This window comes from Chinchilla lanigera, unplaced genomic scaffold (genome assembly GCF_000276665.1).
Source record: "Chinchilla lanigera isolate Chin_1 unplaced genomic scaffold, ChiLan1.0 scaffold00091, whole genome shotgun sequence".
NCBI classification, from domain to species: Eukaryota; Metazoa; Chordata; class Mammalia; order Rodentia; family Chinchillidae; genus Chinchilla; species Chinchilla lanigera.
The window spans coordinates 8,594,292-8,619,302 of record NW_004955492.1 but is presented as its reverse complement, the minus strand read 5'-3'; the positions used below and the strand labels follow the sequence as shown (position 1 = coordinate 8,619,302).

General features: G+C 42.7%; 1 protein-coding gene across 1 annotated transcript in view; it reads right to left on the bottom strand.

Moving 5' to 3' along the window:
* Nup133 (nucleoporin 133kDa) overlaps window positions 1-25,011 on the bottom strand; it is a 57,990-nt gene that overhangs the window by 22,589 nt on the left and 10,390 nt on the right. The window contains exons 4-15 of the mRNA XM_005405007.2: window positions 24,750-24,857; window positions 22,950-23,084; window positions 21,764-21,934; window positions 20,946-21,101; window positions 20,563-20,633; window positions 19,189-19,336; window positions 11,885-12,032; window positions 10,637-10,794; window positions 8,697-8,788; window positions 4,846-5,006; window positions 3,790-3,884; window positions 1,541-1,765 (exon numbers count right to left, since the gene is read on the bottom strand). Of these exons, the coding sequence (XP_005405064.1) occupies window positions 1,541-1,765; window positions 3,790-3,884; window positions 4,846-5,006; window positions 8,697-8,788; window positions 10,637-10,794; window positions 11,885-12,032; window positions 19,189-19,336; window positions 20,563-20,633; window positions 20,946-21,101; window positions 21,764-21,934; window positions 22,950-23,084; window positions 24,750-24,857 (1,668 nt within the window). The remainder of the gene's footprint in view (window positions 1-1,540; window positions 1,766-3,789; window positions 3,885-4,845; window positions 5,007-8,696; window positions 8,789-10,636; window positions 10,795-11,884; window positions 12,033-19,188; window positions 19,337-20,562; window positions 20,634-20,945; window positions 21,102-21,763; window positions 21,935-22,949; window positions 23,085-24,749; window positions 24,858-25,011) is intronic.

The following is a 25,011-nucleotide window of genomic DNA, read 5'->3' as shown; positions in this document are numbered from 1 at the left end:
TGTAACTTAGTGAAGGTATTATCTTCCTTGGATTTGCACTTTATGACTTGGTATGCTGTACTGTAGGCTGATTATACTAAAAAACAGAGTCACTACCTGAGTTCTGCAGCACTCTTAAACGAACACTTAACACTTAAACAGAAGAACAGCTGTTCACATCTTTTAGCATTTCACATTTGCTTAACTTATAAATTGCCGTGTGTCAAAATCATTGCTCTGTAATTGCTATGGTATGATATGTCAGGTTATTTGAATATAATTACTTTATGAAGCAACTGTGACCCTAAGACATCTTTTTTACATGAGGAGCTGTACACCATTTGAAATTACTCAAATGATCTGAAGCATAAATCCCAGGTACTTAATGTTTTTAATAATATGGTACCAAGGCAGGGTTGCAGTAGTGCTGGGGAAGAAAATTAAATACGTAGAGGGGGGAATGAATAGTCTACACTAAGAAAATTGCAATTTGGCCTGTTAAATGTGACCTAGCCAGCTAGAGAAACTGGATCTTGAGTCACCAAGAAGTTCCTCAATTGTACAGGAAAATTCCAAATTTCAGAGCTGAGGGAAGAACCAGCTCTTAAATCAGAGACCACTGCAAAAGGAAAGACAGTCCTAGTTAAAGAGCAACAAACTCCAGAAGTAAGCTATGCACGTGCAAGAGCAGAGCCGAGGACTGGGCTCAGAACTCGGCTACAGTCTTAGTCCGGTCAAGTGGCAATAAGCCTGATCACACTTCTCTACAGAAGAGGGAACGGTTTGCCTCACCGCCTTACCAGGCTGTGGAGCATCACACAAAAGCGGGAACACATCACGATGTTACTAACAGTGTTCAGCTGCCACCTGCTGGCTGACATCTCAATCATTTCTCCCTCCAAAGTTTAAAGCTGAGCTTCATTCTCCTCTGAAAATGAGCCTAGCATGGAAACTGAGGCTATAAGCAGGACCTTAGTAGGGTGCTAAGGAGAGCTCTGGGGAAGAGCTGCTCATAGAGCTGGGGACAGGACTAAGGGCCCAGGGGGAAAGAACACCCCTGGCTGAACTCCCAGGTAGGAGGAACATGGGGAGGGGACAGGTACCAGACTGCAGAGGCAAGAGGCTGGACAGGAGCAGCATCCCTGACAACAGGCACAGCCAATGTGCTGTGGACGCAGGTGAGCAAGGAAGCTGGGAGAATGGCTACTGCACCCTCTGCCCTCTGCTGCGCCCCACACTCCTTATATCCCGCAGGAGGCCAAGGCTGGGGAGCTCACTAGGAGGCAGGTTCCTGCACCAGAGCCCAGGGAGGGCGTGGAGAGACAAAGGAAACCTCAGGCACACAAAAGAACTGGGGAGCCTTCTCAGCCGGCTGCGCAGGCTCTGCTTACAGACCAGGTAACAAATGAGGGACACTTCCCACTGACGGTATCCAGAAAACAGACAATAAAACTTAGAATTTCAAGATTTAGTCCATTCTCTCTCTGGTCTGCCTGTAATGATGAACACACAGCACAGCGCTGCAAAGCCTCAGGAAGGCACAAATGATTACAAGTCTGACCTCGCGAAAGAAGACGTCTGCAGGAGTCAGGCTGCCCGGGATGTCACACTCCCTCTTGTTCAGAGCAATCAGAATGGCCGCATTCACAAGGTCTGGCAGCCGGGAGTGGTGGTTCTTGAGAGCGATGGTGGCTGACAGCTTTTCTGCGTGCTCACACAGCAGCAGCCGAGTTGCCATCAGTGTCCCTCGGACTAGAGATGTGTCCAGGCGCCCAAACAAGCCAACCTCACAGGAGACACACATGTTCTCGGTGAGCATTCACGGCCACAGGCAAACTAACAGTGATACCCTCCCCTCCAGCCCTGGGCCCTCCCACCACAGACCTCCAGCTGCCTCTCTTCTTGGCTGTCTCTCTTCTCAGCTGTTCCCACCGCACACACAGTAACACCCCTAAGGAGGGGGAGCTGTTCCTGTCAGCGTTCTCCCAGAGTCTCTAGCCATGACTATTGTCTCTACCTAACCAAATTTCTGGAACTGCTGCTCGTGATTATCAAAGCGGCCATCAAAGTGGTCAAACTGTTCTTTTCCATCTACACCGATAAATTTGCCTGAATTCCAGACCTTTAGGTACTAGAAACTCAACAGCCTCCACCTCCAAAGGCTGACTTCACAAGCTCTTGGAGAGTCTTCAGTCCTTTCTCCTCCTACTTCTGATTTAATGACACCCATTTCTGTGGGTCACTATGGTCTAGGAGTTTTCCTAAGCATTCTAACTTGATCAAACATTATAGTACTAGAAACTAGGAAGCAACGAAGACACAACGTAATCAGTAATTGTCCACATTAAAATACATTTTTTTTTATTAACAAATGATCTGTTTTCTAACTTACTTCTGCATTTGCTTCTGTGGCACTTATATGCTAGCAGGTACCCTTTTGAACTTTGTTAAATGTGAGATTATATTATTTTTTCCACAACATTTAGGTATTATTTTTGTTTTTTTTTGTACTGGGAATCAAACTCAGGACCTCGCACTTGCCAGGCAGGCGCTGTGCCCTGAGCTATATTGCCCACCCAAGGTATTGTTTTTAATGACTGTGAAGTATTTCCCTGAAGCAATGTCTTAATTCATTCAACCTGTTCACCTGATTATTTTTCACAAAAGGTAAGGGGACCAAGAGACAGGGTGGGTGGGTAGTAGTTTAAGATGTGTTATGTACATTCCTCCATAAGAAATATAATCATTATGTAATGCAAACGTATTCTAATAAAAAATTAAAATTGAAAAAAATAAAGTATTTCACAGTCTATGATTTGAGTTCACTTCCTGGTTCCTTCAAAGCTCTCTCAGGCACTGTTCTTCTGCAAGGCCTCCCAACACCGTAAGCGGACAGCTCTGAAGCGCTGCTGCGTGCTAAGACACACAGACACACGGAGGAAGACCGGGCTGACCCCTCCCTGACCCTCTACACAGGGCTCAAGGCACCCTCCACTCCAGGAAGGAGCAGCCAGGAGCTCTGCGGCGCTGCCATCACTCCCTACCCTCTTCAGAATGAGGCTGAACCTGGCTGACGATCAACTGGCTTGAGGACATGAAATGCCCTCCACTGAGAAGTATTTCCTTAGACGTTTCAGTGACATGTGCTTCAGTGACCACTAATGCAAACACTTCTCAATCACGAAATAATGAGTATAATATGAGTATACACGGTATAGGCAGAACGGGGTCTTTAGACTTTGGTAGACACTACGAGCAGCTGAGACTCCGACAGGATCTCTGGATGATGAAGCTGGGCCAAGAGAGGACACAAGGCCCAAGCCTGGATGGCTGTGGCCTCCGATCAATGGGTGTGTCCCAGGCATGGCACCCGCCTCCCACACGCAGCATGTACACCCTCTTACAGTATGGGGACAAAGACCGAGCTTCTTTCCATCTGGACTGGCCTGCACTTTGCTTTGACCAATGTAATTTTCTTCCTAACAATATAAAACCCATCTATAAAACCCTAAGTTTTTATAGAAACACACAGAGAAAAATCTGAATGAAATCCTGTCTTTTAAAAAGAGCAGGTTTCAGGGATATGACAGTGTCAAAGCTGAAATGACAAAAAAAAAAGCTGAAACACTTTTCTTTCAGTTGTATTCTCAATGCAGCTTTCCTTCCTGGTCACAGGAGATGAGGGCCATAAATCAGGTCCCACCCAAGGTAATGCCTCACATAGAGAGCAGGGATGCCCTCCCGGCTAGAGGGACTGAAAGGCAACAACAGACCCCGCCGCAGCTGTGGGAGCCCAGAACACATTCTTACTTGGTGAAGGAAGTCCATGAGCAGACAGTGGGCTTTCATCTTGTCTTCCAGCTGGTGGAGAATGATCAGCGAGGTGTTGCTGAGACCAGGGGCCTCTGTTAGAGATGAAACGCCAAACGTCATACTTTTATAATAATCACTGCTAGTAAATTTTTAAAAAAAAATTTTTTTTAAAGAGAATAACAATTCATCAGTAAATTATTTTTTCCTTTTGAGACAGGGCCTCACTATGTAGTTCAGGCTGTCCTTGAACTTGCTGTATAGCCCAAGCTGGTTGTGAACTAGAAGCAATCTGCCTGCCTCAGCCTCCCAAGTGCTGGGATACAGGCATGTGCCACCACACCTGACTCATCAGCAACATTGTATCCATTACTCAAGTTTTACAATTTAGAAGAAACTTGGGGAGGGTTTGATACCAGTCATAATGTATTTATTCAAATTAAAAAGTGTACTATGGTTAGTTTAATCTCTGCATCATTCCAGGAGGTGGGTACTGATACTGTTTTTCCTCACCCCTATTGATGCTGAGCAGATTTGCTTGAAGCAGGACCATGAAGGAAAGAAATGTTCATTTGAGCCAGTCTGCCGGAGTTCAGGAACTGCAGAGTGGCCTCAGTGTTGCAAAGAGATAAGGGCTGGTTATCTGGGACAGGCAGGAGGACATGCTGTGGCCTCTTCTATATACTGAGACCTATTCCCTGCTACTCTTACGAGAATGTGTAGATTCTATTACCAAAATTATTTAATGATTATGCCAAAATTATTCAATTTGGGGCAAGTAAGTGTCAAATGCCTACCTACATCATCAAGTTCCTTTCAAAGTAAAATGCTGACAACCCAAAGTAATCTAACTCAGAAAAAGGATAACTGGGATTTGTTCCAGTATTTCATCAGTCTCTTTATTAACTAGATCTATCCTGGGTGCTTTGCAAAACCTACTAGAACGTAGTGATAGCCTTTTAACAAATGTGCTTTGAGAGACACGTTGAATGAAGAACAAGAAAATCCATCTCAAACAGGCTGCCCCACCACTCAGTAAAATCGAATTCTTCTTACCTTCGGGGACAGATTCAGCCCACCGTGGGTCAGAAGCTGGATAGTCATCTATCAAGTCGACGCTGATCTGGGTGACGACCCTGTCTAGTTCGGCATCAGAATCCAAGTCAGAGTGAGAAAACAGCTCATCCACCATCATTTGAGCATGGCCCAAATCTTTCCTGAAATAAAATCAGAAAACAAGCTGGGTATGGTGACAGATGGCTATGATCCCAGCACTCAGAAGGCTAGGGCAAGAGGACTGCTGTAACTTCGAGACCAGCCTGGGCTACACAGGGAGTTGAGGCCAGCCTGCACTACAAAGCAACACTGTCTTTAAAAATTAAAATAAAAATATAAAAGGAAAACAAAAGCATGAAAAGAGGCAAAACATTTCCCCTGGAAAACTGTTGAAGTCCCATGGAGGTTTCAGCCCAAAATATTGCTAATAACAATTAAAAGGGAGAAAACTATTATGTAGTCATTAATACTACTCTGAGCACATTTAGTACATGCTAGGCCCTAGACACAAAATGAAGAACAAGACATCAAAATCAGCACTGGGCTTTAGAAAGTAGACAGTGTCAGGACTCCTGAATCAGACAGTTAAACTGTAACACACACATATGAGAAGGGTCAAGATGGGACTACAGAGCCACAGAGGGGCTGCCCTAGTTTAGGAGGATGTGGCAGGAACACATGAGCCTGCCAGTCAGCAAGTAAGCTATCTTTGAGGGGCCTGCAGCCCTGGGGAAGGTGGAGATTGCCCAGGGAGAGAAAAGTTAAGAAAAAAGCATCCGCAACAACCATTTGAAGGACAGGCAAATCCTTAAAAAGCAAATTCTTCTATGCTGGGTGGAGACATTACAGGATAACCAGGATAACGGTGAGTCCAAGGGGGCCAGGCAGGGCTCACATTTAGAAGGGACAAATAAAAACATCAGCGAACACATAGTGCTGTAAGCCACGTTGAAGTTTATACTTGGTCCTGGCCACCATGGTGAGGTAACGAGGAGGAGGTATCGTGATCTCTTCTGGTTTTCCAGAAGACCATCCTAACTCCATGAAGTACCAAGGGAGTGAGACAGCAAGTAAAACAGGAGGGAGATAACCTAACTAGGAGAGTGCTGAAGAAAATAGGTTGAAACCTTCTGATTTGACAGCTCTGCAATCCTACTGTGAAGAATCAACTGTTTTAGGATTCCTGGCTGAGTCCCCCCAAGAATCACTACATGTGAAGTTCACAAAGAGGTTTAAGTAACAGCCCTCTTAGGGGACTAGGACACACCCAGCTAAGGCCAGGGACTCCCTCCATGCCTAGTAGCCCTCCAAGGTACCTCACACTGGATACACTGGGTGAAGGGTGCCCCCTTTTCACAGGGCTGACATCTAGGAACCCTTTCCATGCCTTGTAATCTCCCCACAGAACATCTCACACTGCCTACACTTGGTTGGAAAGTTCTCCCACAACCCCACTCACGTATACTGACAGTCACAGAATGTAACTTTACTTGGAAATAAGACTTCTGTAGATACAATTATTTGCATTAGGGTAGCCCCTAAATCCAGTATTGGTGCCTTTGAGAAGGTTATGTGCAGACAGCTACTTTGTGAAGAGGTCACGTAACAACAGTGGCAGAAATGGAATGGTGGGCCTCTAAGCCAAACAACCACCAGAAACCAAGACAGACACTAAAGTATTCTTTTCCAGAGCCTTCCTGGACCTTCACCTTGGACTCTGGGCCTCCACAACTCTAAGAGAACACTGTACTCTTCTGTTGTTCTATGTAATTAGTATGACACCACAAGAAATTAACACAATGACTATGGTGACTAGCTACATCATCATTTATATCTGTTAGAACTGTAAGAGAAGGATAAACTTGCTGGGTGTGGCAGGGCACGCCTGTGATCCCAGCACTAAGGAGGCTGAGGCAGGAGCATCACCATGAGTTTGAGGATAGCCTGGGCTACATAGAGTTCAAGGTCAGCCTACACTACACAGTGAGACCGTCTCAAAAATAAATACATGAATGAATGAATGAATGAATGAATGAAAGAATGAAAGAAAAACATGTCCAAGATAAATAATATCTTGCTGGTAAGACAGAACCATGAAACAAAACAAAATTACAACAATACTGTTGAGTAAGCAGAAATAAAATCTTGTCTAATGGTACCCTCTTGTACCATTGTGGACAAGAGGGTACCAGCTCAGCAAATCATTAAGCTCAGCAAATCATTAAGCCCTTTAGAGTCTGCTATTCCTTCAGTGACAGTGCTATATATCAGATACCACCACAAATGAGGCTCAGCAAATCATTAAGCCCTTTAGAGTCTGCTATTCCTTCAGTGACAGTGCTATATATCAGATACCACCACAAATGAGGTGACAGGGTCATGACTGGGGTCTAGCGGAAATGGCGGCAGTCATTCTCAGTATTTCTTAGAAATAAAAACATGCTAAACTACTCCAGTAAAGGAGCAGAATACCAGGAATGTTAAGCACAGTCTCAAAGAGATCATGGTAGGGTGGGGAAGAGGGGCTGGACCACAAGCTTGCTGGATATTCAGTTATGATTTTACTACACTTTTGAGGAAGGTGATATGCACTGGTAAACTGAGTCTGAATTTATCCACAAGTGCCCTCACACTGCGGATCCACCCCTGAGCCTTGCTGACTAAAGGACACCAGCAAACCTCCCTGGGCAGACTGGAGCTGCCACAGCATCAAGGTACTCTGCACCCTCTATTCTGTGACCAAGCCCAGGGGGCCTCTCAGACGATGGGGTAAACAAAGCTGTGGGCACCAAGTTCGAAAGAAGGGGCTGGAAATGCCCAGAAAAGGTCTGAAATGGTCTCTTGGCAGAATAGGACAGAGCTCACAAGGCAAGTACAGAAAGGCGTCCTGAGAAAATGAACAGCCAGGCTAAAGCTGGAGGCCCAGCTGCAGTACGGGTTGCAGGAATGTAAGCGTGACAGGGCAAGAGCTAATCAGTAATTTCAGGACAAGTTTCCCTAGACTGTGACAAAACAGATTTTCCATTTATATTTTTTGAGCTAATTAAAGTGAAAACCAAAATAATAAGAAGGTAACTTTAAAGAAACCACACTATAAAAACAATAACCTACTTTAGCAAAAAAACAAACTGGATAGAACTTGACAGTGTTACCTACCAATTCTGCCTCTCAGGGCCACTGGGCTGTGTCTGCACATGAGGGGGAAGAGGGAAAGGTGCTGCTGGCCTCTAGTGGGAAGAGGCCAGAGACGCTGCTCAACAGTCTGAAGGTCCCAGGATGCTCCCACTGCAACCACCGATCACCTGCCCCAAACGTCACCATGCTCATAAGAGGCCACCACAGTGCTGGCCAGCCAAGGCCCTGGAAACATGCGTGAGCCCAGCCAAGAACAGCCAGCCTGGCCCCTGGCCACTATGAGCAAGCCCAGCTGGGAATGGTCTAACCGCCACCCAAGCCCAGTCTCAAAGAACTGAACTGAAGAATCTAAGCCACAGAACTCAGAGGCCACTAAATTTTATGGTGATTTTGTATGCAACAAAACTAACAAGCCAGCAAATCATTAAGGGGCTTTTAAATTATTAAGTTCTTTCATGACAATGACAAAACTTCATCTGCAATGTATTATCTGTATATCAGTGTGTTGGGTCAGATGTTTTCCCAGCCTAGCTCATACTCCTGCAGCTATCAAGCTCAGAGTAACTGTTCATGAAATCACTGATGTCCAGAAAAGCCTACTCTTTTTGATAGTAGCACTCCTCCAACTTGCTCTCCCCATCACCCAATCTGCTGCACGTGTCAGCAGAACATATCCCAGACATATCACAAACCCGGATCTTAAAGATGGGCCGTACCTACAGTACTGCAGAAAGGCAGCTTTCAGAAGCTTTGTTTTATCTTCCTGTGCTATGGTTTCATTCTTCGTGGTGGTCTCAAACACCATACTCTGCAAAAAACAAGCTTCAGTTTACAGGTAAAGGAATCAGAACATTCCTAATTGCTCAAGAATGAACTGGACCCATCCTATAACAGGACAGTAACACACACAAGCTGGTTATTAAATTATCTCACAAAGTTGTTCAGGAATTTACTGAACTTAACAAACAAAACTCAACAATTAACCACAGCTCCAAAAGGTAGATAATTCAAGAATTCTATCCTGAGTAAGGCTGGGCATGGTGACACATACTTGTAACTCCAGCTACTCAGGAGACCAGAACAAGAGGATCACAAGTTCAAGGCCATCTCGGGCAATTAGTAAGACCCTATCTCAAAATAAAAAATAAAAAGAGCTAGAGGTTCAGGGTTTAATCCCCAGTTCCACTTAAAAAACAGTGGGTCGGGGAGCCAGGCACAGTGGTACACGCCTGTAATCCCAGTACCTGGGAGGCTGAGGCAGGAGGATCATTGTGAGTTCGAGGCCACCCTGGGCTACAAAGTGAGTTCAAGGCCAACCTGAACTGCATAGCAAGCAAGTCCCTGTCTCAAAAAAGACAAATAAAAGTGGAGGAGATTTCATCATAACCAAAACCATTTTTCATAGGTTTTCACTTTTTATAAGACTAAACAAGGATTCAGAAAAACTTAAAAGAAATGGAATATTGTAAAGTAGCTTCAGAACATACAGCAGTATTATAATATAACCACCTGATTATAAAACAAAGTTTAAAAATCTTACTTTCTGTAGAAACTATACCAAGTCACCTTACTTTGAATTACCAAGATAAACTACACTGCATACTATTCAAAATGGAATACACTCCAAATAGTATTATTTTTAAACTCCAGTAAAAGATTTTAAAAAAACAAAAAGCCAGGCATGGAGGAAGTACATAGCTATAACCTCAGCACTATGGGAGGCTGAGGCAGGAGCACCACAAGTTTGAGCCCAGCCTGAGCAACTTAGCAAGACTCTGTCTCATAAAATAAAAGGGCTGGGGATGTAGCTCAAAGCAAAGGCTCTAGGTTCACGCCCCAATAGCAGAAAAAGAAAGAGAAGGGAAGGGACAGGGGAGGGGAGGGGAAGGGAGGAGTGGAGAGTGACATCTCATAGATGGACAGGCCCTGAGGGATTGAGGGCAGTGCAGAAAGAAGGCTTCAGGGTCACACCTATGCAGATGCAGTTTCCTGAGATCCCATCACAGGAAGAACCACAGTCTTTCAGAGCTGCTGAAGGATGTGGGATGACAGGCATTTAAGAAAAATGAGCCAAGTATAAAACAATGCCATTTGACTGTGATGAGGGAAATGCAATCAGTACATTACTACGCTCAGCAAAACAAAACCAATATTCACATTACTATTATAAGGGAAAGCATTTATATCGGTATGGCAAAGACAGAGGAAGGAGTATAAATTACCCCAAGCATTCATCTTCTAAGATTGGTAACTCAGGCGACAGCAACATGCAAATATTGTTCGGAAATGCGAGCAAAACAGCAGAAGGAACAATTAAGAGACTTAAAAGAAGCTGCTCTGAGAAAGAAGACCAAAGGAATGAGGGAGATAAAAGAATGAATGTTTTCTCAGGGGCACAGTGGCACATGCATGTAATCCTAGCACTCTTCGAGGCTGAGGCAAGAAGATCACAAGTTGAAACTCAGCCCAGGCAACTTAGTAAGATTCTGTCTCAAAATAAAATAAGGGCTAGGAATATAGCTCAGTCCAAAGACCCTGGGTTCAATTGCTAATACTACCAAAAAAAAAGTTTTTATTTAAAACTGGCTTATGTAAAACATTTGTGTGAAATAGTCATATAAAAACAAAAGTTAAACCATCTTAAGAAAGCACCAACCTCACTGCCTGGTCCGGTGACTGAAGAGGCCAAGGACTCCTCCACGTCTTCTGCTAAGAGGGACACACTTTCCCTCGACGTGATGGACACCAGGCCACTGTTTCTAGAGAAGAGGATGGGAACACCGCCACAGGAGCCAGCACCCAAAATGCCATCTCCTAAAAAGAAAACAAATACATCTTCTAAAGTCCACCACCCTGGGCAGAAAAGAGTCACGCTCACGTACTTTTTCCTTTACAGTACTACTCCTACCGTGAACTCAGCTTCTAAACGCCAGAATCAAATCAAGCACCTGCTGCTGAAAGAAGCACACTCTGTGCCCTTCTACTTTTTAAGGAAATGAAAAATTGTCCTTGTAAGACGCCAGGGAGTAGAGTAAACTCCCGAAGAAAATATTCATCCTGCGTAACTCAGAATAGCAGCTCTTTCCATCCTGCAGCGTCCTCTGGCTCAACTGTGTCCATCGGATCAGCCGTGGAGCGAGGTGCCCAAGCCCACTGAACACTCAGCAGTGCTATCCCTCCGTCCTCTAGGCTCTTGGCCAGGGACAAGAAACGCCCAGATCCATGCTGCAGCCTTTCCCAACTGTCCTCTGTGCAATCCCTTAGATAGGTGCCCCGATTAGAACATCCACCTGACTTATTTACTTTCCTGGCTAGCCCTCTCCAACTTCAGCTGCATGCCTGAGTCTGGCACCTGGACTCTTCTTACAGGGTCTGGAAGAACTAGTCTATATCAACTCAAAAACTAATCAGGATCAGCAATTCCTTCCTTTAGTATCACTGCTTTCATTTTTGGTCTCCTCCCCAAAGAAAATGTTATTATTTTTGCCCATAAATGTAAATGTTTGGGAAATCTACCACCATTTTGATTTCTCAGTAGGGTTGTGATATCAGCTCTGCCTATGTGGTGTTATGCTGAAATGTTAGGTCTAAAGCCACAAGTATGGAAAGAGAACTACGAAGCATGACCAGTGAGCTCCCTAATCACGCCTTCTTCTTTTTTCTTATATCAGCAACAGAACTCAGGACCTTTCACTTGTCAGGTGGGGGCTTGTGCCGCTGAGCTATATCCCCAGCCACATGCCTTCTAAAACTGCTAAGAAGCTGGGCATGGTAATGCATGCCTGTAATCCCAGCATTTAGGAGACTGAGGCAGGAGAATCACTTCAAGTTCGAGGCCAGTCTAGGCAACACAGCAAGACCCTGTCTCAAAACAAAATAAAACAAAACAAAACTACTACTGTACCTTGTGCACTAAAGACAATTTTCTCCTGAGGAAGAGAAAATTTCCCAGTTCCTGTGGAGCATACATGGACAGCACTTTCAGTGTATAGATAGGCAGTCTGGTTTGAGAAGTCAGGGACCATCAACCGACACATAATTAGGTCTTCAGACTGAAAGTTCAAATTAAAATTATATTTAGTGAGAACTGAAACAAAACTGCCGGTATAATTTTATAATCATGTTTTTATACACTATCCCATAAAAAAGGATAAAATGTTAATTCACTGATTCTCATGAAAATCTAAACATTACCCATGACATGATTTATAAAACATGATACAATCAGTTTATAGAAACTGCTATGGTTTGAAGATCGGTGTTCCTCTGATATTCTCATGTTGAAACCTACCTCATGGTAATGATATTGTGGGCGCAGGGGTGTGTAATTAGGTCATCAGGGTTGTGCCCTCATGGATAGGGTTAGTCCCCATACAAAAGAGACTGGCAAACCTTTTTTGACCTCCACCACGTGAGGCTGCAGCAAGATGCTCTCTATGAGAATGGGTACTGAACTTGCTAGTGCCTTGATCCAAGGCTTCTCACCTCCAGAACTGCATCCGTCCACTAACTCTCTGCTAATTAATTACTCATCTCAGGTATTTGATCTAGTAGCCCAAAGGGACTAAGATGAGCATCTGGACATTTTTTTTTTGGTACTGGGAATTCAACTCAGGACCTTGTGCTTGCCAGGCAGGTACTAGTGCCACTGAGCTATATCCCTGGCTGCTAAGATGAACATCAGTTAGAGAAATCATCTGTTATATATCCTATGTTCTTGGATAGGCAGAACCAATATAGTCAAAATGGCTATAGATTTGCCAAAATTGATATATAGATTTAACGTACTCCCAATTAAAATACCAACAGTATTCCTCACAATCTAGAGAAAACAATCCAAAACTTCATATGGAGCCAGAAAAGACTCCAAATAGCAAAAACAACTGTGGGTAACAACAGCAAAGCAGAGGCATCACAATCATAGATTATCAGTCATATTACAAAGCTACAGTGATAAAAACAGCATGGTACTAGCACAAAAACAAATGTGGATCAATGGAACAGAATGTAGGAAACAGAAACAACCCCAGACACATTCAACTATTTGATTTTCAATAAAGGGGCCAAAAACATGCCCTAGACGAAAAATACCCTCTTTAACAAAAAGTGCAGAAAATTGGGATATCCACAAGCAGAAGATCAAGTCTAGGCCCATATATCTTACCACATACTAAACTAAAATCAAAATAGATCAAAGATCTAAATGTCTAAACAGAAATACTTAATCTGCTGGAAGATAAAATAGGTACAACTCTTGCATCTATAGCTGTAGGCAAGGATTTTCTCAACAGAACCCTAATGAAACAAGAAATAACATCAAGAATCAGAAAACTGAATCAACTATACCAAATTAAAAAGCTTCTACTTAACAAAGGAAAGAACCAACAGAATAAGACAGCTTACAGATTGAGAAAAAAAAATGCCAGCTATTCCTTAGAGGACTAATATCTAGAACATACAAAGAACTAAAAAAAAAAAATTCGACCTCCCACAATAAAAGACCCAATTAAAAGATGGGCATCTGACTCCAGCAGGACAAGGGAAGGACAGACAGGAGGAAGCTCGGCAATCTCCGTTGCAGACTGTTACAGAAGCAAAAAGGAAAAAAGTCTCCATCTTCTGATTTACACGAGTTTCAGATAAGAAAGATGTTAAATGTAAAACCAGAGGATGTTCATGTTCAGTTACCACTGTCCAAATTCGGAAGCTCAGAACACTGGGATCTCCCTTTCTAGGGGTGGAAAAGAAGCCTAAGAAATAAAGTCATCTCTTTAGACCATAAAAATCAAAAAGGTATCCATGGGCATTCTGTGTCTTCTAAGTCATCATCAGACAGGACAGCTGGTTAGATGTTGGTCAGCTCTGTCCACACCATCATAGAAGTTTTACAATCATTGACCAGTGTTGGAACTTTTTTAGTTTTGTTTCTTCTTTCAAATTCTGTTGTTTCTGTATTATGACTAGTTGACAGTAAAGAGATACCATTTTTCTATTTCATAACAGGCTTTTCCTCTCTGCTATACTAACATTTCTCCTATTTTCAGTTTTTTCTTCTGCAGATCTTTTGGCACTTTCTTCTTATTCACTTTCAGTGTCCTAAATCTATCCACTTTGTATTATAAAAGAATATCTCTGAGTTCTGCAGAAATATACAAATTATATCTAATGTACTTATGATGAGTTTTATAAATTATAGCATAAAATTATAGATTTTCACAAATAAACATGAATTAGAAAAAGAAAATAACCACAGCTTACTATTAGATTTCACTAGAAACAAACTTCCAGGGTGAATACAATGTTCTAAATAAAGAAAGTATGCAAGAAATAGTCAATATAAAACAAAAAGACCCATGAGTATATCTTGTGCAAATAAAAACTGACTGGTGGAAAGGACACCTGCCCAAGAGACACTCCAGATGGTCAGTACATAAACAAAGCACCCCCCAAATGACACTAAGAACAAACTGTTAAGTGGTTAAATATTTGGAAGATTCAAATTATAATTACTTTCAGAGGAATTTCCTACATGCTAGGGTTGGACATCAATAAATGATTAGAAAGTTATTTTTAAAAAAAGGTTTTGAGGGGGCTGGGGATTTAGCTCAGTGGCAAAGTGCCTGCCTGGCAAGCGCAAGTGAGTTTGATTCCTGGTACCAGAAGAAAAACAAAAACAAAAAAACAACAACAATAACAAAAGGTTTTGAATTTCCTCTTTCAGCAAAGTGAATGAAAATAAGTCTGTATCAAAATAAAAATTAAAATTATTGGAAGATCACACAAATTTAAAAGACTGAATTTATGCTACAGTGTATCTGTTTCTTTTTTATTATTATTTTTTATTATTTTAAAGAGAATTTAAAAAATAAAAACAACAATATAGACAAAAACAATAAAAATGATACAGGGTTTCAAAACAAAATGATAGGAATCTGTAAGCTTCTGAGTCTTGTTTTCCCCTTTCTTTTTTTTTTTTTTTTTTGTGAGTACTGGGAATCGAACTCAGGACCTCTTGCTTGCCAGGCAGGCGCTGTGCCACTGAGCGATATCCCCAGCCCCATCCCCTTTCAAATAAACTGTGTGTAGAAAAAAAAAAGGTGGGCATCTGAAATGAACAGTAGATACTTCTCAGAAGTACAGATGGTCAATAAATGCATGAAAAAATGTTCAACATCACTAGTCATTAGAGAAATGCAAATTAAAACAACACTGAAATATCATCTTCCTCCAGAAAGTATGGCTATCATCAAAAAGTCAAATAGCAAATGTGGCAGAGGCTCCAAGGAAAAACGAACCCTTCTCATTTTTGTGGGAATCTAAACTAATATAACCACTATGGAGATCCCTCAAAAATCTAAAAGTAGAAATTCCATTTGATCCAACTATTCCCCTTCTAGTAATCTTTCTGAAAGAGATCAAGTCATTACATTACAGGGATACAAGTATGACCATGTTTACAGCAGTATAATTTATAATAGCCACATCTTGGAAATGGCTTATATTCCCATCAACAAATGAATGGAAAAAGAAAATGTGGTGTTTACAGAGTACCACTCAGCCATAAAGAAGGATAAACTTGAATCATTTGTAGGAAAAGGGGTGTACCTCAAGACCATAATGTTAAGTGAAATAAATCAGACACAAGTTTAAATATTACATGGTTTCTCTTATACAAGAAACCCAAAAAACAAAGAGCAAAATAAAGGACAGACAACAGGAAATAGAAAGATCTTTCTAAATAGGAAGGGGAACAACATATGGAACGGGAAGGGAAGGAAAGGAATAGGGATTAAAAGAAGACTCAAAGAAAAAAGTGGAAATAGATATTTTTCAAATGGGAAGGGGATCAAGATTTGGAGGGAGCCAGGCGTGGTGGCACACGTCTGTAATCCCAGCACTCTGGAGGCTAAGGCAGGAGGATTATTGCGAGTTCCAGACCATCCTGGGCTACAAAGTGAGCTCAAGGCCAGCCTGAACTGCATAGCGAGACCCTGTCTCAAAAAAGAGTTAGAGGGAACAGGGAGTGATGAGAGGGGAAAGGGACAGAAAAGAATTAAGATGCATTATGTATACGTACCAACTTCCCACGATAAATGTAATCACTTTGTGCTGTGAAAACACACTCATAAAAAAATACATAAAGAGAAATCATTTGTTGAGTTACAAATAACAGCAAATCTTGAAAATATATGCACAGTGTTAAGATTATAATTAGAAGCCTATCTCAAACATGAGAAATGAAAGAAAAGCTTTAATTATTTTAAAACTGGCAAGTCTTTATAATCACTGGTAAGCATTTTGATTCTGGATTCTACTGTCAAGACATCAAGCACAAGCTTATATTTAGCACATGCAAAGCCCTAGATTCAATCCCTAGCACCAAAAGATACCAGACACACACACACACACACACACACACACATCCCGGTAAAATTTCCCATATATAAATTCAAGAGGGAAATATAGAAAGAAGACCTAATTAAATGACAAAATTAGCAAATGGTAAAAATGATAAACATTGGGCTAGAGATGTGGCTCAGTGGTAGAACTCTTGCCTTGCATGTACAAGACCCTGAGTTCAACCCCCAGCACCACAAAAAAATTTAAAAAATAAACATTACATTAAATAGGATCCTCAAAAAAAAATGGGACCGTGGTTTCTTCATTTTCAAATTGTTTTTTTTTTTTTTAATTGTTTTCTTTATATCCCTCTGCACTTTCTGAAAAATTTTTCCCACACTGAGTATGATTTTCTTGTATAATTCAAACACTTAATAAGGTTTACTTCCATTTGAAACAAAAGAACAGGGCCAGGGATATAGCTTAGCAGCACAGCACCTGCTTGGCAAGTGTGAGGTCGCGAGTTCAATTCCCAGTACCAAAAAAAAGAAATAAAAGAACAAATTAAAGTTTGCTTATGGGATTCAGTGAAATGAGTCCTATTAAGAATAATGATTAACAGAATTACACACCACGTAAGGTTAAATGAAATGACAAGCTGTCAAGACTTTCCTTCATGCACATCACAGCTCAGGAATAGCTCCATCAGTGAGCGGTCCACACACTGATGAGATCATATCGTTGTTGCCTACATACAATCCTTTGGCTACACAGGAATATGTCAGGCTCAAAACTGAACCCTAACTGCCGGCAGGCATCTTCCTTACTTCTACTCTTCAGTCTTTTACCAAAATTTTCTGTATTTCTACTTAATATAGAGCCGGGAAGCCACGCAGCAGGGAGCGCCGGCCTTCAGGCCAGCCCCCAGCCTCACAGGTGCCCGGGAGGAGGGCCCCTGGCATCCAGGAAGCCGTGTGGCAGGGAGCGCCAGCCTTCGGGCCGGCCCCCAGCCTCACAGGAGCCCGGGACGAGGGTCCCTAGCGCCCAGGAAGCTGCACGGTGGGGAGCACCGGCCGACAGGCCGGCCCCCAGCCTGGCAGGTGCCATGGCGGTGTGCACTGGCACACGCCAGCCCCCAAGCCACCCAGCACCACACAATTCACAACTATCATGGCACAGAGAAACAATGACACAATTGGCCCACCACACACTGGCTGCGGAGGCCCGCCCAAGGATATGCATGAATCATTCCCACATGGAGAAACCCCTGGGAATACATGCCACACAACCGGTCACTCTTTCCCCGCTGTTGAGAACCAGAAAGGTCCCCAGTCAGCGGAGGAGCAGCTGCTGAACAAGGACTCAGAGAACATGAGAGTACAGACTAAGCCCGAAGAGTCAGAGGTCTAGTGGACTGGGGTCATGAGAGCCATTTGGAAGCTGTAAACCAGGAGGACCTTGTGCAATACCTGGGGAGATCCCCTGGAAGCCATTCTTCCCCTGATAGTACAGGCTGTGGTGGAGGAACGCATGGAGGCCCAGGGAGATCTGCAGCGAGATCCCTGCTGCCTGTGCTGATGGTTGCGAAGAGGACACTAACTGGTTGTGAGGTCCCAATGCGATGGGAGGATGGAGAGAAAAAGCTACAAAAACTGGCTTTTGCCCCAGATGGCTCACTTGAGATGTTAGTAAGAATTGCCTCCTCAGTATTCTATAGCTATGACGAGGCGGTGACCAAGGAGAGAAAACAAAGAGACTGAGAAAAAGCAGCTGCTTTTGCTGTAGCACTAAGAGAAGCAGACCCTAAGTCTGATTCCCAGGGCCCCAAGAAGAACTCGATGACTGCATTCATCTGCTACCACTGTTAAAAGCCAGGCCACCTCAAGAGGAACTGCCCTAAGAAGCCCCCTGGGCCATTCCCTGAATGCAAAGGTGACCACTGGAGATCGGTCTGCCCTCTGAAGCAGAGGCCCCAGAGCTCAGACCCATTCTACCAGTTAGTCCAACAGGAATGAGGGGGCCCAGGGCATACTCTGCCTTATCCCTCTGGCCAGACTGTCATCTCCATGGAGGAGCCCCGGGTAATCATGACTATGGAGGAACAAGAAAACAGCCTGTTGGTAAACACAGGTGCAAGTCTCTTGGTCCTTCTTTTCAATCCTAGCCTTCCTTCCAGCCATCATACCTCAGTGAAAGGAGTCACTGGTGAGGAGGTAATATGCTATTTTTGACAACCCTTAGGCTGTAACTACTTGTTAGATCCTTCTTGCGTATCTCTGTCTTCCTGAGAAACCACTTTGAAGATACCACCATCTATTACAGCAGGCATTGATATTTTCCTACTAATCTATCCATAACTCTCTAATGTTTGCATTGTTTCCATCCTATTTCATAAGTGGATTTATGTTTATTATTATGTGTTTCCTACAACAACCATTGAGAATAGCTCTTTTTTCTGTAACTCACTATTATTTGTCTATTTCTTTTCCTGAGAAATTATCTTGTAGATAACAATATGTAAAACAATAACCATTGATAATTTCCTACTACTTTGTCTGTAATTTGGTAAGCCCCCCCTATTATTATGTTATCCTTCTTTTACTCTTTAAAATAAAAATTTTTTAAATATATATAAATGACAACTACTCTCCAGAGTAACAGCAAAACAAACAGACTGCTTTTTAGATCTAAGCTTGGGCAAGGGAATGAGTGAAATAGCAAAAAAGAAAGAGCAAAGAGTACCAGAAACCAAGCTACTTTAAGGTATTTGCAAGAAAAAGAATTATTTGCCCTGCAGATGAAGTTCAAGGAATATGCAATGGCCAGAAAAAACTCCTTGTGTTACTGGCACCTTGCAGTTTAACTTACCTGAAAAGGTGGGTTATACTGAGTGACTTCCACAGTAACAGCATCTGACATCTGGCAGCCATTATCTTCTACTGTTATCAGAGAGTAATAGAGGAGGCAAGGACTATCTGCCGGATGCCACGCTGCAGCCAAAATCAGGAGCCCATCACTGGTCAAGAAAAAAGAAAAGTCTAAGCCTTCTCCTTTTCAGAGCACAGAGGCATTCTTTGGAATGCCTGCATTACCCTCTCTGTAGCATAACCAACTGCTGCTGCTGCTGTCATGGGTGACACTGGAAAGAGGAGACCCAGGATACAATTCCTGAGTGCCTCTTGCCATTCTCAATCTGCCTCCAAATCTGAAAACAAGGTCCACAGTGGGTGCCATCTGAAGAGCAGTCTTGTTTCCAAAAGTCTGACGAAGATAAATAAAATCAGGCCAATTGCATCTAATCAAAATGCTTGCAGAAGTAAATGAAAACCATTACTTTTCTAATTCTTTAGTAGCTTTTATAAGGTTTTCAGACTGTAGGAAGGAGCATACTAACAATCCCAACAGCCCAAGAGAACCACACAGCACAATGACAGTGCCTTAACCCACAGAGCAACACCTGTCCCACTATGGCAAAAGCAAAGTGGGAGCCACTCTAAACTGTCACACTGGGGCTGGGGATTTAGCTCAGCGGCACAGGGCCTGCATGGCAAGCGTGAGGTCGTGAGTTCGATTCCCATTACTGGTAAAGAAAAACCAAAAAAAAAAATAAACTGTCACACTGGACTCTTTATGAGCATCCTCATACTAGCCAGGTTATAAATGCTTTTTAATTCCATTTGACCCTTATCGGAATCACCAGCTTTATCAAACTAAGCTAACATATCACTTGCAGCACTATTTCTAAAAAGAAATTCACTCTGAGAATAAACCATCAATAGTTCTAACATGTACTACAAAGATAAACCTCACCCACCCTTCCTCTGCTCAGCTTAGCCACAAACTACAGGCTTTCTAGAGCTCACTCAGCAACAGAACAGGCACCTGAGATGAACACCAGCTATCTCTGTGGAAAGGAGACAGACTTTAGCTCAGGCACCCGCAGGGCTGGAAGGACGGGGTCTCGGTGTTGCCTGAAGACAACATGACGAAGAGCTGCTTGGCTGGGGTCCGAACAGGAAGACAATCCAGAAAACAATGTGCCACCCAAGGCCGCAAAATGCCTCCATTTGCCAAGTGGACTAGCGTGCTGGATAAAGAAGAGCCAGGCCACTGGCAGAAGAGTATGAAAAGGCTGGCACTAGGACAACAGCCAGCAAGACTGCTCATCATTTTATCATAGATACCAACTTATTTTCTAAATTGATATCTAACTCACCTCTTTAGGGCACATTAATTGCTTACCAGTTTTGCTTCAAGTCCAAATACTGAATGTTGACCCCTTCTTTAATGACTTCATAGTTACTTTCAGATCCCTAAATGGAAGTATCAAAAAAGTGAGCTCCTGAGCATAAGAAGTCTTTCTTCCCACCTGTGTATCCTCAGCACTTGATGAAATGCTACACCTATGGTGGTTCCAACATGTCTTGAGGAGAAAAGTATACACTTGGGGAAAACTGTTAAGCAAGCAAATCAGTGAGCTTCAATATACACAGGACTGAACACCCCACTTCTGCTCTGTGATGGCTGTGCACTATGACTATCTATTTAAGTGTGTTGAAATAAACAAGGAACAAACACTGTACAACCAAGAACATGAATAAGAGATGAACGTTACTTGTCCTCACCCAAATAGCATCAGTGATATTTTCCTTCAGAACTCTGTGTAAATCCCAACTGTATGTCAGCTTTTCAGAGGAATCGTCCAATTCCCATTTATTGACATTTGAGCTCGTCAGGCTGTAGAAGCTCGACCTTCTTCCGTCCCACAGAACACCTGCAAGCTGGTGGACAGAGAATGCACAAGGAGTATCAGGGCCCTACACCCAGGTCACTAAAGAAAGCAATGACAGAAAGAGGTCAGAAGCGAGACAAGCTTTGCAGAGTTAAGTGTCTAAACCATAGGAGAGAAGGAGGAATATGATACATTTTTTTAGACATCCTAAGTTTTAGGTTCAAAAAAACTGAAGCAGGTGACAAGGGCTGCCTGAAATAAAGAAGAAACAGCCTAGTGACAAGAGCTATGCTTCAGATGCACACAGGCTGGGCATGAACCCCACTCTGCTACTTAGCAACCACAGCAAGGTTGCTTCCCCAGAAAGTGTCTGTTTCACAGCTGAGACAGTGGTTACACAAGACAACAGACACAGAGCACCTAGCAGAGAGACTCCATAAAGTACCAGGTCCCATGACCCTCCCTGCTCTCAGTTGAGCCCAAGCAGTACTAGTCCCCAGGTCCAGATGTCATCACAGACAGGTGAAGGACAAGAGTGAAGATACACTTCAAGTCAAGTCTACAAAGCCAAACTGATCCGTAGTAAACACATTTTAGATTTTGCACTCTAGTTTTAATTCAGATGGATACAATAACAACTTCATAGAAGACTATCAACTTACTGATTTCACTAAGAAATAAGCTTGTAAAACAAGTATTTTATAAACTTACCATGAGATCACTACTAGGAGACAAAATTCCGAAAAGGGAAGAAACCTTTCGACCAATTCCTGACAGCATCCCTTGCCCCTGTGGCAAGACGTGCTGATGAATCTTTCCGGAGCTTTCAGGTATCAACCGAATTAGTTGACTTCCTGCAGAGGCCAAGATAAAACTCCCTCCCTGTGGACAAACGCTGTGAGATTAGTTAAGCACCTAACACTAAGAAGACGAGAAGTAACAAGAAATGCTTTCTTTGGTAGACAGAAAAATCATCCCCACCTTAAATCTAAAAGAATAAAAAGGCACAATGTTATTTCATTGAAATAGACCAGGCATGGTGGTGCATACCTATAATCCCAGGACTTGGGAGGCTGAGGGAAGAGGATCGCTGTGACTTTGAGGCCAGCCTGGGCTACATAGTGAGTTCAAGGCCAGCCTGAACTACACAGTGAGAGTCTGTCTCAAAAAAATAAATACATAAATAATTTACGTCACAATCTACTTAACTTGGCATTATTAATTCTACATAGAAAAAATTTTGCAGCTGAGAAAGTTAATTTCTTTAAATTCTGATTTTTAAATTGAAGTTCACCATATTACAGGTTCAACAAATCAAGTATCTTATTTTATTTCCTTGGTGAACCTGAGGAATAGACACAAGCGCTCACTGTGCAGAGTTTAAGTTTCTTAGCTATTCCTGTAAGATGTTTCTAAAACAAAAAAGCAGGTGTTTTTAGAGCAGGTGCTCTAAAACAAAAAAGCAGGTGGTAGTACTTGCTACTACCTGGACATTCTGGAGTCCCATGCAGGGCCCTCCCTTTGTCTACCTCAGTGGTAGCAAATGCACTGGAATGCATGCTGCAGTGGGCATGCAGAGCCCTTTCTGGCAGCACAAAAGCCAAGTTTCCCCAGCACTGTCCCAGCAGCTGAGTACTGAGGTTTAACTACAGTGCTGGCACTTTGCAGTACATGAATTTGGGGTTGCAGTTTGTACCCCTGACTGGTATAGCCACCACCTAAAAGGTTCAGAATCACTGGTATAGTCGTTCAAATCATAGGCCTTCACGTTCTTCTTGCCTCTTCCAGGTTCCTCCAGCCTGCACAGCCATCAAGAACCCACACTGTGGTCACTGAGACCACACTGCCACCCCAAGTCACAGCTTTCCCATAAGCATGTAGGAACACCACCACACACCTGCACTGCTGTTAGGAAACTGCAGGTCCTGTCACCCCCCAGGTCCACAAACGTCTCTGTGTAGGTGTCCTCCCCAGCCAGGCTTGGCCAGTAGCGGATAGATCCTTCTCTGGTGGCAACCATGACAGCAACAGCCTTGGAAAAAAATCACATAGTCAGCAACCAACAGAAGACAGCCTCAATAGTTGGAGTTTGTGACAATGACAAAATCAGAAATAGAACTCCTTAAAACTGTTTTTTTAGCCAGAGATACAGCTCAGTGGCACAGGTGCCTGCCTGGCAAGCGCAAGGTCCTGCGTTCGACTCCGGGTACCAAAAAAACCTGTATTTTTAAAATTATCAAACACGCCTGGGCACGGTAGTACATGCCTATAATTCCAGCACTCAGGAGGCTGAGGCAGGAGGATCACTGTGAGTTTGAGGCCAGCCTAGACTACACAGCAATACCTTGTCTTAAAAGAAAACGAAAATAAATAAATAAATAAATTCATTAATTAAAAAAAATAAACTGTGAATAATAAATAAACTGGTGTTTCCTTTGTTGCACAGTTCCATGTATTCTGATGCATGGAGTCGTGACTAACCATGTCATCCCCCAAATTTCCCAGTAATTATATCCCTTGACAGTTGCAAACCTTCCTTCATTCTAACTGGCACAATGTTATTGTGCAGTTCTGTCTCTTTGAGAACATCAAGCAATGAAACCACAGAAAATATAACCACTGCTACTGGTTTTTAACTTGGCTTACTGTCTCTGAGATCCTTCAGGTCATGCAGACATCGCTGTTTGTTGCTTTTGCTGCCATTTGCTATAAAACAGTAGTCTCCAACCTTTCTGCCACCAGAAACCAGTTCCACGGAAGACAATTTTCCAGGGATTGGGGGAGTGTGGTTTCCACTGAATTTTTTCTTTTTCTTTTTTTTTGTCTTTTTGAGACAGGGTCTTGCTGTGCAGTTCAGGCTGGCCTTCAACTCACTTTGTAGCACAGCCTGGTCTCAAACAAGCAACAATCCTCTTGCCTCAGCCTCCCAAGTGCTGGGACTACAGGTGTGCGCCACCACACCTGGCTTGAATTTTCACAAAGCATGTGAGCGTGCAAACTTGACCCACTGCACGCAGAGGTCACAATAGGATTGTTGCTCCTACGAGAAGCTGACACCGCCACTGATCCGACAGGAGGTGGGGCATTAGGGATAACATTAACATTAGGGGGGTAACATTAGGGATGGGGAGCTGGCTGTAAATACAGATACTTCATTTGCTGCAGATCACCTCCTGCTGTGTGGCCTGGTTTGTATCTTGAAGTTTGTAATGTTGATCTTATTTTAACTTTAATTTTACCAATTTCTTTTATGGATCATGATTTGGTGACTTCTAAGAACTCTGCCTAGTATTACATTATGACAATTTCTCTCATCTTCTTCTAAAATTTTTTACAATTTTACATTTAGATCAATGATACATTTTGAGTCAGTCTTTGTACTAGGTATGAAGTTTAGAGGGATATTCAAATTTTTTTAAATTATAGATGACCAACTGTTCTAACACCATTTACTGAAAAGACCATCCTTTCTCCCCTAAAGTGCTTCTGCAATCTGTTGAATATCACTGGCCAACTTTACGGCCCTGTAGCCTAACTGGGCTCTGTTCCACTTACTCATGTGTCCAGCTCTTTGTCAATGCCACGGAGTTTTGATTTCAGTAGCTTTAGTTATGTCTCATAATTGGCTTGGGTATTTCCTCCAAATGTACAATATCTTTATTTTTAAAAGTTTATAATAAGCTTTTAAGTTACCTACCTGAACAGAATGTGCTTCGCCTGAGGCAGCGGAGTAAGACACAGCCACCAGGTCGGCGCTCCAGTGGAAGTCACTAGGTGGCAGCTGAAGCTCTTTGCAAACAGACAGCTGCAGAGCAAACCCAAACAGAAAACTTTTTGCAACAAATCCAGTATTTTTGAATATGAATATGCATCTGACTTTTCTATTTCCTTTCTCTGTGTATTTTACATTCTGATTCACTTGCTCGAACTACCATTTCTTTTTTTTTTTTTTTTTTTTT